Source organism: Myotis lucifugus, unplaced genomic scaffold, assembly GCF_000147115.1.
Source record: "Myotis lucifugus unplaced genomic scaffold, Myoluc2.0 scaffold_10, whole genome shotgun sequence".
NCBI lineage: Eukaryota > Metazoa > Chordata > Mammalia > Chiroptera > Vespertilionidae > Myotis > Myotis lucifugus.
The window spans coordinates 15,788,895-15,804,213 of NW_005871058.1; the positions used below are offsets into that span (position 1 = coordinate 15,788,895).

At 37.3% G+C, this 15,319-nt stretch overlaps 1 protein-coding gene across 1 annotated transcript in view; it reads left to right on the plus strand.

The window, feature by feature from the left end:
• Positions 1-15,319, plus strand: part of PIK3C2G (phosphatidylinositol-4-phosphate 3-kinase catalytic subunit type 2 gamma) — a 268,815-nt gene that overhangs the window by 60,803 nt on the left and 192,693 nt on the right. Inside the window, exons 9-12 of the mRNA XM_014451731.2 lie at positions 3,768-3,890; positions 8,602-8,635; positions 13,026-13,221; positions 14,578-14,700. Of these exons, the coding sequence (XP_014307217.1) occupies positions 3,768-3,890; positions 8,602-8,635; positions 13,026-13,221; positions 14,578-14,700 (476 nt within the window). The remainder of the gene's footprint in view (positions 1-3,767; positions 3,891-8,601; positions 8,636-13,025; positions 13,222-14,577; positions 14,701-15,319) is intronic.

A 15,319-nucleotide genomic window follows, 5' to 3' on the forward strand; every position in this document is an offset into this window, starting at 1 on the left:
TTGACCTATGAACCGGGAGGTCATGGTTTTATTTCCAGCCAGGGCACATGCCTAGGTTGTGGGTTCTATCCCCAATGAGGGGTATGCTGGAGGCAACTGATCAATGATTCTATCTCATCATTGATGTTTCTATTTCTCTCTCCTTACCCTTCCTCTCTCTCTGAAATCAATAAAAACATATCTTAAAAAAAAGTTTGGGAACAAAATATTGCCAGTGTCATAGGATCTGCCTGCATGCCATTTCATATCTCTTTTTCTCTGCATAAGAGTTGCCCTTTCGTGAAAAGTATTCTGTAGCTTTTAATTACCATTTCACCACCAAAGTGTACATCCATTAGCAATATAAGGTTTGAGTTTCCTTTCAATGTCTACCTAAATGGAGTCAAACTGTATACACTTTTTGAGCTATGTATCTTTTCACTCAATATAGTTTTTGAGATTTATCCACCTTGTCCCATATGATTTTGATTTGTTTATTTTCATTGCTGTATAGTAGTATTCAACAAGAGAAGTGAACCTCAACCTATTTATGTATTCTATTATTATGTTACTGGTAGCCCTGCGCATGAATCCATGTGCGAGTAGCTCGCTGCTGCTTGCTTCAGCTGGCCACCCCGCCCACCGCCACTGGTAGGTCTCCACCACTGGTAGCTTGTTGCCCTGCCGCCCTCTTGTAGTTCTCCACCCACTGCCCCGCCCTCCTGTAGCTCTCCACCTACTGCCCCCTCCTCCTGTAGTTCTCTGCCTGCTGCCCCGCCCTCCTGTAGCTCTCCACCTACTGCCCCCTCCTCCTGTAGTTCTCTGCCTGCTGCCCCGCCCTCCTGTAGCTCTCCACCTACTGCCCCGCCCTCCTGTAGCTCTCTGCCCGCTGCCCTCTGCTGCTTGTAGATCGTCATAATGTTATGGCGCCCCGACTAATTTGCATATTCCTCTATTATTATATTAGATTGTTAACATAAATATGTTATTATTATTTATTTAAAATTAAATTTATTTGGGTGACATTAGTTTGCTTTCAACAGTCCCTGTTTACCTAAACCTCAATATGTTTGTCTCTCCTCCAGCGTACTTTGTTCTTGTTTATTGCTATTAAAAATAGACTCATTTTTTTTTTTTTGTAGTAGGTTAAAAGTTTTTTGTTGTAATGATCAACCACAACCCTAGGCAGACTGCGTTCTTAAGCCTCAAAATTGGAACTTTATGAGAATCCCTGCCTCCTCCCCACCACACACATGTGCCTTTTATTTGCAGTCTTATATAAGAGAGTTTTCCTCACCTCCTTCCAGTGGTACCTGATCTCTGATTGGTATCCATATAGGATCCAGGAATCAAGACAGTCTCCTACCCCTCCCAGGAGCAAAAGGTTTTTGTTTCTATTATTCTCTAATTAGCAAAGGATCCCTCAGCCATGTCTACCTCTTCCTCAGAGGCACACTGCTTTTTTTTCTCTTCCTCTCCCCACAAAGCAAGGCTAAGTTAATAATGAAGTAGATCCTTTGGCAGCTGTGCCAGGATGCTGGTTCATAGTGAGGTCACACATAAATAAAACAGCTGGCTTTTTTCATGTGAATTACTCATAAGTTATTCTTTGCCATGTTATAATTGAGTGGTTGTATTTTCTTAATCTGTGAACAACAAAATGTATCCCAATTAAATCACATCTTCTTACCTTAAGCTCATTCTTGAGTATGTTAACATTTTTGGAATTCTGATTGTGTCTTTCACAGTATTAAGTAGCTATTCTACCTAGTTTTCTGTCATTCATTTTCAGTGTTTATAAAGTCATATATAAGGAAGACTGGCAACATGTAAAAAAATGTTTTTCCACAAAATAAACAAAATGGTATTTCTTAATATAATATCCATTTTGTGTACATGTATTTATAATGTTTTGATAAAGAAATGATCCAGAATTATCAGAGTTAAAATCTTTTAGGGGAGTTGGGAATCCATATATCTGCGTGAAAACAGAAAGGAAAAATATTTTCCCACCTGTTTTGAATAAACTGTCCTAATCCTCCATTGAAATTACTGTCATGCTGGTGACTAAGCTGACATGTTTTAAAAAGCCACCATCATTAATGATATAGACGGAGTACATAAAAATACTGTAGAGAGAAAGGTGAATTAACACAGAATTAATGAAGAAAATATTTCTTAACATAGTTACTGGTAATACACAGAAAAGGATAACACCAAAAGGGAACAGATTTTTTTAAAATGAAAGTTAATTTAAGAACATGTGAAAAATGAGAAATAAAAAGACTAATGAAAGGTTCCTAGAAGTGTGACCATAAAAATCTGTGTATAACTGTCTTTAGTGCATCCAGCAATTTTGATTTTACAGAGTTTGTCACTACTGTAGACTATATTTGTCATTGGTAATTTTTTGAAACATCAATTGTTTGAAGAATAATATAATCTAACTAGAGGCCCGGTGCACAAAATTCGTGCACTGGAGGCAGGGGGGCCCCTCAGCCTGGCCTGTGCCCTCTTGCAGTCGGGACCCCTCAGGGATGTCCGACTGCCGGCTTAGGCCGATCCCTGCCTAAGGGATCGGGCCAGCAGTCGGACATCCTTTTCGCAGTCGGATACCCTTGCTACTTGTCGCCCGCCTGCTCGCTGCTCCTTAACACTGGGCTTGCTGCTCCTTAGTGCTGCCACGAAGGCAGGGGGAGGCTCCCACTACTGCTGCTGCGCTTGCCTGACATGAGCCTGGCTTCTGGCCGAGCAGCACTGCCCCTGTGGGAGCGCACTGACCACTAGGGGACAGCTCCTGCATTGAGCATCTGTCCCCTGGTGGTCAGTGCACATCATAGCGACCAGTCATTCTGGTCATTCCACCATAATGGTCACTTAGGCTTTTATTATATAGATGATTATCAAACAATCCAGCACCAAACTTCTTTGTCCCAAGTTTGTTCTGAACACTGAATATGATTTTTAATAATTGTGCCCTCCTGTACACTGGTTACAAAACAGATGCATTCCAAAACTGTTCATGGGTCTGCTGTCAGTTGCCTTGTTTTCAAAGTATTTTGCATAAACCAAACATACTCTGTCTCTCCCTCCCTTCCTCTTCTTCTCTTCCTCCTTGCCATCTCCCCCTCTCCCTCTCTCCAACTTTAAGATAACTAGAGGCCTGGTGCACAGACTTGTGCACATTGAAAGGAAATTAATTAGAAGGTGGCCGGCAGGGCAGGACTGGGCAAGACAGGCTGGACATGCCCTGGAGCCAACCTCCCGCGGTCCCTCCCCGGCCAGCTGCACCTGGGGCAGTGCCGTGGCTTGAAGGGCGTCTGTGGAGTGAGCAGGGTCCCTCCGGCAGTTGGGGTTCCTCGGCCTGGCCTGTGAGGATCTGGCCAAAACCGGCTCTCTGACATCCCCTGAGGGGTCCCGGAGTGCAAGAGGACACTCTGCAAAGTTGCTGTCACTCATCAGTTTCTGTGTTGAGCGTCTGCCCCCTGGTGGTCAGTGCACATCATACCTACTGGCCAGTCGGCCAGTTGCTTAGCCTTTTATATATATAGATGTTAAACTAGAGTTAGAGATGATACATACAATCTTAATAGTCCTACTTTTGAGCATTTGCTCAATGAAAATTGTAGCTCACGCCATAGGATAGCCAGTCTTGAAAATCTTCTCTGTGCATAGGAACAACAATATTTTATTCTATGTCCTCTTCATGAAAAGAGAAGTAGTGTAAAGATAAATCAGTGTCCTCTCAATTTCAATAAACTATAAGATACGACTCTTTTCACCTACAGCAAAATGTGGAAAGTATTATCGAAGAAGTTAAAAATATATGCAGTGTTCTGGGATGTGTGGAGACCAAGCAAATTACAGATGCCGTAAATAAACTAAATCTAATTCTTCAGAGAAAATCAGAGGTAAATATACTCATCTATTACACAGCAATTATTTTAAACCTGAGTTCAATAATTAATTAAGGAGAGTGAAAGACTGGACTATCTGTGTGTGTGTTTGTGTGTTTGCAAGTATATTTCCATCATTTGGGAAACATCAAAAAAACTCTATTATACAAAGGGATTTAATTAAACTAAAAGAAATCTCTTACACCTTTGAAGTTTGTAGTAACAATATAACTTCCAAGTGGGACTGAAATCAATCCTACAATCTACCTAGATGAATATGTTTATGTGATAATATTTACAGGCCAGTGTTTGTACAGACTGTTAATGGCTCTCACATGCACCAGTGAATACAGGCATGAGTGTCCATGAATGCATGGTTAAGCACTTATGTAGAAAAGATGTCAGTTTTTGTGACATGTTTTGCTGAATTTGCAATGCACACTGCTTCTATGATCTGACAACCTGCAATGATTTCCTGGCTTTTTTCAGTTAAAAAAATGAATATTACATGATTTCCTTTTTTAAGCTCAAAAATCTGATGTGTGATTACCCAAGAAAAAGAATAGGAAATCTTGTTTGATGAATTCAATCTTATTATTAGTTTAGCAAGGGATTAAGCAGAAAGATAATGCTGAGTGTGATGATTATGATAATAATAATAACAAGTCCCTGATAGTACATTGCAATAATAAAATAGTTTCTCTAAAATATTATTTAACTTAGGTTTTATTTTATTGCAGTTCTTCCTCATAGCAATGCTGCAGAGTAGGTATTTTAATGCTCATTTCATTATTAAAATGAAAAGCCTACACGGCTTGTGTATAGATCATTAATAGGGATTTGAACCCAGGCCTCTATACACATTCCAGTGTACGGGAAACTTCTTAAGAGAAAGATTACAGTGGGGCCTTGACTTACGAGTGTCCCAACTAACGAGTTTTTCGAGATACGAGCCGTCTCTCGGCCGATTTTTTGCTTTGGGTTGCAAGCTAAAATTCGGGTTACGAGCCAGCTTCAGATACCCCACCACTAGTTGGCGCAGCGAACATCACAGTGAACGCCACAACATCAGCCCAACATCACGTGTCTCACTCGTTCACTTTTTGATTTGACAGACGAGTAATTTGAGTTACGGGCTCCGTCACGGAATGAATTAAACTCGTAAGTCAAGGCCCCACTGTACTTGCATCCTTAATTGCATGGGAAGGAACAGCATGGATTGTATTACATTAAATAAGCCAGCCTTGAGATTTCAAACATTGATTTAGAAAGTGGGCAATTCTATTAATATATATAAATAATTGTGCTTATTGTTTCAAATAGGTAAACTATGAAAAAAATCAGTAATGTCTTAAAGTTGAACTTTCTATGTTTTATTTTAATTAGAAGATTTTTGTGATTAGCTAGTAGTAATGAATATATACATCTACGTACCTTATTTGCATGCATGGACAGGAAAAATGATGACCATAAGATTTCCAAGATAAACGTTTATCAAAAACTAAAAACACAAAGCAATGAAGAAATCAAAATTTAAACACTATAATCAATAAATCCCAAACTTCAATGTCTCAGATAGACATGCACTTATTTCCTTAAATGTTTCTTAGTTTGGAAATACCTACTCTTACACTTCCAATTATAGAAGAAAATGAAGCCAAAATTATCCTTCAAAAAAAAATTGGGTATTTCCTAGTCTCCAGAATTGTTTGTGTGTAGATATTAAGATTCATGGTTTTCACAAATGATAGCAAGGTAAGAAATATGATGTGAGTACATATAATCAGATCATATTTTTCTATTCTGTGTCGGAGTGGGAAAATTATACTATAATCTTGAAAAACCTGTCACCAATATGTTTTCAAAATAAATACTTTGATAAACTAAAAATATAGGAATTATATAATGTTAAAAGAAGCTTCTAATAATAGCCAAAGTTAATCAGGATAACAAGGTAGTGAAAATTTACTTTCAACAAACAATTAGTTTCTCTTAGACTATCATGTATTGGGGACATTTTGAACACCTAAAGTGGATAATAAAATACAAAGATCTTAGTGTTATGCAAACATGACTTGAATTCAAGATCTAACACTTTCTAGCTGAATATCCTGTGGAAAATTCATTCATTTATCTGATATTTAGTTTTAATCATCTCTAAAACAGAAAAATAAAACAGAATATGTAGAGTTCTTGTGAGTATTAAAAATAATGTTAATAATTTGTTGATATTATCTAAGTATTAGAAATAATGTTAATAATTAAATTAATGTAAAATAATAATCATCATCCAGAAGATAGTGTCTTGAATGAGAGTCATTATTATTACTGGAGGTAGCGGGGATGGTGCTGGTGGAAGTTTTTGAGAATCTTCCCCATGTGGCCAAGATGGTGTTCATTCACACAAGCACCACTTAAGTCCCCATTACCTCACGGCCATCGATTACAGCCAGCCTCATGACAAGTGTGAGCCTCTGCCAGAGGAGGAGACCAGATGCATGAATGTGAACACGTGTCTTCCCATCTGTTAAGACCACTTGGTTGTTCATCCATTTTTATGTCCAGCTCTCAGTAAATCAGCTGAAACAAACAACTGATCAAAGAATGAGGAAAATCTAATTTTAGCAGGAAGCATGTCAAATGATGTTGCAGTATTACTAGATAAAAAGCTTTATCTTTAAAACATTCATTTTCTGAAATTTCCTAAAAGACTACAAATGACAATTTTTTCTGAAATATCAAACTCTCAATATATCTGAAACCAAAATTATCCTTCAAGGAAAAATTGAGTATTTCCTAGGAAAACTATAAACAACTATAATTCTCAAGGAAAGCTCATTCACATTTCACATTTCTTATGTACTTTTTGAGCACTAAATTATATGTGATTACTCATGCATAGAAATCAAGAGTTGACATCAGTTTTATTTCAAATATGTCACTGGCCAACATCAACAGTTTGATATCCCCCAATAAACAGATTCTACTCACTTTAGGCACACTCTAAAAGTCTCCTTATTCTATATCACCTTCATTCAGATTTTTTGTTCATCTCTTCTCCCATTCTACCTTAACTATGAACCCACCTGCATAAGAATATTGGCACAAATAGTAAGCACATTGTTACAGAATGTGTGTGTTAACCAACTGCAGTTTACAATGCCAAAGCAGTCCGTCTATCCAGCCACCATGAGCCAAGATTAAGGAAATACTGACACAGATGAGCCTTCTGCCAACTAGGTCAAACTCGAGAAGCTTTCTTTTCTCGTGGCTACACTTTTTGGTCAACTTGCAAGAGATTATTTTCCTGCCACTCAGCGAAGTAATTAGGTATTTATTAAATGTGAGTTTGGGCAGGATGAAGAATCATATCACAAGGGCAGGTGTACTCTAGTTCATGCTCCCACTCAGCACTGGAAACAATTTTCCATCTGTCAAAATTATATTCCAGAATCCCACGTAATATATTTTCACTGAATGCTCATATAATAAATGAACCATAAAGTGAAAAATATGGTCTTGCACATTGTTCTGTAGGTGGATGTCATGGTGATTTTAAAATACAAGTTTTTATTTCTGAATAAATTGAATTCTAGTTAAGTCAGGCTAACATCTTCAATACTCTCACACACAGGAACGGGATAAAGATCTTATGTGGAATTGTTAAGACTAATGGTTGGAACTATGCTCACATGAAATATTTTACACAAGAGAAATGCTTCTGAAAAGGTTCATGTGAATGATGCTTTTAAATGAGTTGTATATAAATTTAATTACATTTTAAACATGATAGGAGTGTTTTCTCTCTAAAGGAGTCCTGTAGCAAGTTTCTTGTTATAGGAAAACAATTATTCCCTAATTTATTTGTTTGAGAAAACAGGCTTTTCATTCATTGGATTTACTTAAAAGCAAACTTGTCAAAGCAACATTTTAAAAATTTAGTGTCATTTTATATAGACCTTATTAAAAAATGAATTTGCTTTTGGACTGGAAACCTTATTTATAGTGAATCTGTGAATCACCTTATTTAGTTCATGATAATGAAGTTATAACCAACAAGTCATAAACCACTAAAATAATCTATGCCTCCAACAAAAATAACAAACCAATAAATAGAGAAATAAACAAAACCACCATAATAATGAATGTAAACATAAATGACAACAAAATTAATAATTTCAGATAGTTTTTTTAAAGATATGATCTCGTGTTTTACTATCAATTTTTAACATCCTAAAAAAAGAAAGAAATGAAACTACATAGCAAATTTATATGATTTTGTGCTTTTTCATTCAGCCCTCTTTTGGTGCAGCCCAACACTTGCATCTGAATGGCTGTTAATAATGAGGATTGAGTACACTAAACAGAGAGAATTAGAAATGCACTTATATCAAAAGATTAGTCACTGTTGTGGAGGGGGGTTGAGCATAGGCAATGGAGAACTGTTCTAATCATACTAAAATGGTTGAGCCTATTCTAGAAATTTCTCTTTAAAAACTCAAATAACCTAGATTGTTCATTACAAGGATTTAGGTTTTCGTTAATATTATAATTTAGATTTCCTATTTAATAAACAACACTTATTTATGACACCAAGAAACACTTTGTCTTTTTATCATTCCAGAGAAATTTCAGTGTTTAGCTTTTGAATATTATTAGTTTAACTGTTTTGTAAATTTGTTTTCTGAATAACAAGTATGCCTTGTACCTATTTTTCTTTTTTTAGAGTTTTCATCAAAATTCAGAGACTCCAGCAAAAGGTAAAACATGCATGTACCCAAATGTGCTTCTTTTTAAGTTACAGAACCAAAAATAAATTATTTTTTTAAAAATTTTCATCCAAATATTATGGTAACACACACTCAAATGTTTTTTGAGGGAAAAATGCATTGCTAGAACTATTTTTATTGATGAATCTATTATTCAGAGAGTGGATAATTATCCACACTCCCTAAACTTTTAACCTGACTTTTTTTAATATAGGAAAAAACAAGAGATCTATAAAAATGAAAGGAATACTAAAAAATACCCTTATGACCATTTAAAGAAACTGTAAAATGTTCTTTAGCTAATTCTATTTTGATGTAAGAATGTCAGGAAAGTAGCAGATGTCTTTCTTCAAACTCACTAATTTCAAATTTAAAATCAAGCTCTTTTTGAAGACCAATCTATCATGAAAATTGGAGAATTTGATTCTATGATATAGTGTCCCCAGAGGCTCTGAGAAGCCCATAGAACTGCAAGCCACAGGAGGACTTTGCCTTCATAGAAAATAGAGGATATACTAGTAGAGGAAAGAGTTTGGAATCAGATAGAACTGGTTTTGCATTTCAACTCTGCCACTTTTTGACTTTATGATCTTAGATAATTAAAGTCTTTGATCCTCAGTTTTCCTTATAAGCATTGAAGATGTAATCATATTTAGTGTGCAAGGTGTGGCCAGGGTTGTTCTTGTTCGCACAGGCAGATGGTATTTAGCAAATGAACACTCAGTATCTTCAAGGAAACTGACTCACATATGCTCAGCTAGCACCTGAGGATTCAGAGGTGATGGCGAAATGCAAATATTAACCGTGACCTGTCCTCCATCCCCTTAATCATTGTCAGTAGAAAGTCATGTACAAAGTGACATCCTTTCAACTCTAATTCTCACTACTCAAAAGAAGACATTCAATTATATTTGAAGAACTGCCACTTCACATCACAGAGGAATATGGGATGACAGAGGACAGGGAGAAAAAGACCTGTGCTAGTGGAAAAACTCCTGTGCCAGGCATTCATAAAACTCCATAACACCACAGAGGGAACAATAATACTAACAGAAAGTCTAAGTGATAGAATGTGGAGTGAACAAGCCTGGGGTATGCCAACATGGAGCTCGTCCTTTCTTCCTCTCTATTAGGAATGTTGGAATAAAATCCCTTCACTCATGTTCCTTGGAGATTGGAATGTGAGATCCCATAAAATTGCCCAGGAATGCTCCCAGAGACTTATAGTCTATGCTAAATCACCATAGATTCCAATTAATGTGTTTAATTTGCATAAGTATTGTTATTGTTTCTTTATTTCATAATGCTAGAACATTTTTTCCAAAGTAAAATCAGAGGCAATAAACATTCCTCCATCTTTCACCATCAAGCCCAGTATCTTTGGTGCTTAATACATTTCTAATGATCTTTGAAATGCATTCTTCATGAAATGCATTTGGAAGTAAAACATAAGGCATAGACATACATCTCTGTACTGCCTGGAAGAAGCAAATTATAACCAAAGTCTGTATATATGCCCCAAAAAGTAAAGAGTAGAGTTTGAGAAATTATTGAAATAATTATGAGTCCCCAAAATAGATGCTGGGTCTTGAGTTAATGAGATCTCTGACCTCACTTTACGATCTGTTTTGTGTGTGTGTTCATTTGCACAACTTTGGGGATTATTAACAAGAAGTCTGTGCTTCTGCTTTAGAGTACCAACAGTACAAGTTGGGGACCAGGAAACAAGATGTTTCTATGAATGTGTGATTCTCTACTCCCTGTTGTTCACTAGAATCCCTGTTGGTTGGTTTCCTGAGTGCGATGATGCTCCTTTTAGGACTATTTTATGCTGCTGTATTGCTCTGTCTCATTAATTGCTACTGCTGATTTCTCAGAGAATTTTAATTAGAGCTCTATCACTGAGCTTGTCCTCTCTGGCTGTTTCAATAAAGGGCACAATTTTAAAACTACAGCAAATAAGTAAAATGTGGGCATCTAACAAATTTCCTATGAAATTACAAATAACTAAGTGAGTAACAGCACCTATTGAACAACATAAAACATTTAGTTATGGACAGAGCTACTGAGGGACAGGATGTGGGAAGAAGTCCACGCTGAAGCTGAGCTCTCTCCTGAGTATCCAAATGCCTGTGCACTGGGACACTGCAGTCCACAAGGGTGTTTGCTGACCACCATCCCTGCCCAACCCCTGGAATCTAGAAAAGACCTGGTGTCCAGACTGGACCACGGCAAAGCAAGGCCATACAGCCCATCTTCCTCACCAGGCACTCCCACTACCACTTGGACACTTTCCTGGAAAAGGACTGCACTCTGACCCACCGTGTCCCCAACTTGTAAACTTGGGATTGACGTTTAATAAAATCATTCCTTCCTCCATGTCGGGAGCCACAGAAACCAATCACATCATCAGCAAACACCTGCCAGGCGGTGGAGGGAAAGCACCCGCCTCGATGCCACCGTCCCGGGTCTGAATGGAAGCTGGAGGCTGTGCAGTGGTACCAAGAGGCGCCCAGATCAGGACTGAAGTTCGGAACTACATTCCCCCCACCCCCCCACCCCTCCACCCCCGCAAGGGGTCATGAGCCACAGGAGGATGGTTACAGTGTCTTCATCTGCCACATCAGCCTCATCCACTAATTACATGTGCTGCGCCAGTTCCCCTAAGAAGGTTGGATCCGCCTCTCTCTCGACTTTGGCAGCATTGCCTACCTGATGGCTTAGGAGCACTCAGGTCCCTCAGGGACACGTGCTTGCCGTGTCGGACAAGATGTCCTGCTACTCCCACTAAGAACGGTCCTGCCCTTTGTCTTCCTTCCACGGGCCCTGCTGTAATTACATCTCATCTCTTTAGCAGGCGCTGGCAGAAAAGAAACTTATTATCTGACCCGGGATGGAAAAAGGAAACATTCAGATGAGATCAGACTGTTTTTTTTGCTTGATTTTCTGCCATACTCTCATCTACCGGGACGAGACTGTGAGAGTTAAGAAGGCCTGATTCAAGGACTGGTTGAGGCCTGACAGATGAGATCAGGGGCAGATCCCCACTGAGCGGTCTTTGGTCCTGACCAAGCTAGCCATGTGACTCCTGCCCCCTTCTAGATTCTGTCGCACCAGGCAAGGGGACAGTGTCCCTATTTTGTTCATCAAGGAGGAGGAAGAGGAAACCAGACATTTCATTCTTAACATTTCACTTCATACATTCTTTTCGTTTCTTAAATCCCTTTTGTCACTTGATTATTCGTCGGAGATTGTTTTCATTTTGATAAAAAATAATTTTTGAGCTTTTACATGGGAGTTTATTCTTCATTTAATTTTTAAAGTACTTCTATAGTTGAAAAATAAAACAAAATAATTGTAAGTAGTGAGTATAGTAAAGATTCTAATCCTGCAGCAATTCATTGCTGCCTGTAAAGTGCCAGCAGTGAATGCTATTCCCTGGCCCATTAAAAGGTTGTCACTGAACACTAGGATGCTGTTCCCCATCCTCATAAGCTTCTCCAATGTGATGGTGCCATCTTTCCTGTCTTGGATTGAAGGCCACCAGTTCTACCTGGTACATTTCATCAGACTCTCTTCCTTCCTCTCAGGCAGGAATTTTTCCAGCAAAGAGAGTTTATCAGGAGAAAGAAAATCATTCTCAGGAAAGCTCACCTTGCATTCCTTAATTAGGTGACCCTTTTCACATGCTGTCATTTAACTGTTATCCCCTGTTCTTAGTCTTTTATTTTTTCTATTTTTCTTCCTTCATGACACTTCAGGTCACTTTTAGGAAAAATCAATAGATTATCAGTGATAAAAGTCCAGTAAAACTTTATTTTTATTTTGACTAGATGTAGTAAACATCATAAATCTTTCATTTCAAGCTTATTTCCCATTTCAGCCATGTACTAATATTATTCTCTATTCATAGGAGGGCAAGGTATGCTATATGATTAGCGTTTAGTGAATAGTAAATGCCATAGCATAATCAAATTTATTATGAGTAACTTTTAGATGAAATTTGTTAGAAGAACTTATAGGCCATGTAGCAAACATGCCCCTTTTTCACAAATTCCAAACAATAACTTAAAAAAATGATTGCAAATGAGTTGATCAGAATCCCAAATTAATAATTAAAAACTTCGACTTGTGTTAAACATTGTGCTTCTAAAATTTCTGCAGCTGAAGATATGAAAGCTCATTGATTATCAATACTATTAGCATCTAACCCAGGCTGCGTATGGAGGGCCAGATGGCTAATTGGCTTCAGTGGGAGGAGGGTCATTTTAATTAAATTTTACTTAAATTTTATTATAAAAAATCTCAGAGTCCTAATAGACAGCTAATGATAAATATGGGCCTTCACAGATGACCTGACTTCTATCATTTCCTCCCCTAGGCTGGATAGAAAAAGTGACAACTGAACTGTCCACATCCATTTACCAGCTAATTGATGTCTATTGCAACAGCTTTTATACAGATTTCCAGCCTCTAAACACAGCTGTTAGTGTTTCCTGTGTGAATCCTGGGCTCCATCCCCACCTTAGCTTCACAGTATATGCAGCTCACAATATTCCAGAGGCCTGGGTGCACGGGTGAGTGGTGGTGAATTTTTCACAAAAGTGTTAATTAATATTTGCATAGCTTCTAATTACAGCATCATTTTTCTTGTTCTCATTTGCAAGGGCAAATATTTCATAAAATTTTGAAATGTAATCAGAATATATCTATGATTATTCTTAAAATAATTTTTAAAACCTTTTTTCTTAATTAGTATTCCTTTTCCCTCAAGTCTTCTCCCATTCTCTGTATTAAAAATAACTGCATGTGGTCAATATATGGTTATGGAAATGGAAAATGCTCATCCTATCTTAAAATTTTCTTTTTTATGTTTGAATCTAAATGACTAATACCAATTCACAGAAGAGAGAGAGAGAGAGAGAGAGAGAGAGAGAGAGATCACACACATACAGGAAGATGGAGATTAATTAAAAATAGAAAAAAAATTCACTCTGATCCCCATAAAATTGTGACAGTTTGTGAGATTAGTATCTTGATAATGTGGAAATTAGCCAAAGTTACTTCAGCTACAATAGAAATTAACCACAATTATGCATGGAGCATCACCAGAATTTAAGTTGATTCTATCATGTAGCATTTTCTTGAATAACATAATTAGAGTCATATTTTTTAAAAAGTCCTTATGTTAAATCTATATGATCATGCTGATTAAATCAATTAAAGTTGTTAAGAGAACAGTTTTGCCAGATAAAATATTCTTGATTGACATTTTTTCTTTGAGAACTTGAAATATATCAACCCACTCCCTTTTGACCTGCAAGGTTCTGCGGAGAAATCTGCTGATAAAGTTTTTACATTGGCAGGTTGTTTTTCTCTTGCTTGACCAACTGGTTATTCACAAGTGTGTGTTCTTAGAAGCCCCAAACTGGCACCCATTCCTATTCAGCACTCAAATAGTAACCGCTCACTTGGGTAAATTCCTAAAATGTCTGAGTGCTGATATATGTTGCAGTCTTCTCTTTCCCACCTCAAAGGAAGGCCGGGAGGTGGGAGCTTCCTTCTCATTTGCTTGGATGAGGGGCTCTGGAAAATAAATACCATGGATTTTCTTACTGATTTCTATGTGGTTTTGAACTTGTCTGTGGTGCAGGAGCCTCTTTAACTTTTTTCTGGATTGTTCACAAAGGGAATAGATCCATGTATTACTATTGAATTGGTGTCTCCATGCGGGAAGGAGGATCTGGGCTTCCTATTCTGCCATCTTGCTGACATCACCCAACATAAATTCTTAAAGTCGTTTTTAAAGCAAACTTTATACAAGCAAACAGCACTTTATCATTTGATGTTTAACTATTACAATAATTGACACATGTAGAAAATTTGTTTCTGGATAATATTCAGCCTATTGTATCAATGTTGTTTCTTTTTAGCTATAAAGCATTTTCTTTTTCCTGTTGGCTTACTTATGCTGGAAAGAAGCTGTTCCAAGTGAGAAACTACAAAAATATTCCAGTCAAAAAATTGTTCTTTTTCTTGGTCAACTGGAATGAAACGTAAGTTTAATCTTTTCTCTGGCAGGATTATTTATCTAATGAAGATCAGAGGTTTGTTTGTTTGCTTTTGTTTAAGTGAAGCATGTGATTTTAAAAAAATGTTGCCAGTTGATTTAATTCGGTGATGTGATAAATATGCTAGGGCTAATAGATAACTGATTATTCAACTCAACGGATTAAAAGTCCATTTAAAAACCTAGACAAGTGTCTAATTCACATTATCTAACTGATCAAAGAAGGAAATTGAAAAAGGGAGAATTATTAATCATTCACAGACTGTGGATAAAAGAAATACCTTCTATTTGGAGATGGAGGGAGGTAGATTCCAGATATAAAAAGAAGGAAGAAATTACCAAATAACAGATGTAATCTCCATTTCCCCACACAAGCCAATTGGTACCAATTAGTTTAAACCAGGCGTAGGCAAACTTTTTGACTCGAGGGCCACTATGGGTTCTTAAACTGGACCGGAGGGCCAGAACAAAAGCATGGATGGAGTGTTTGTGTGAACTAATATAAATTCAAAGTAAACATCATTACATAAAAGGGTACGGTCTTTTTTTTTTAGTTTTATTCATTTCAAACGGGCCGTTTGCCCACGGCTGGTTTAAACAATCAA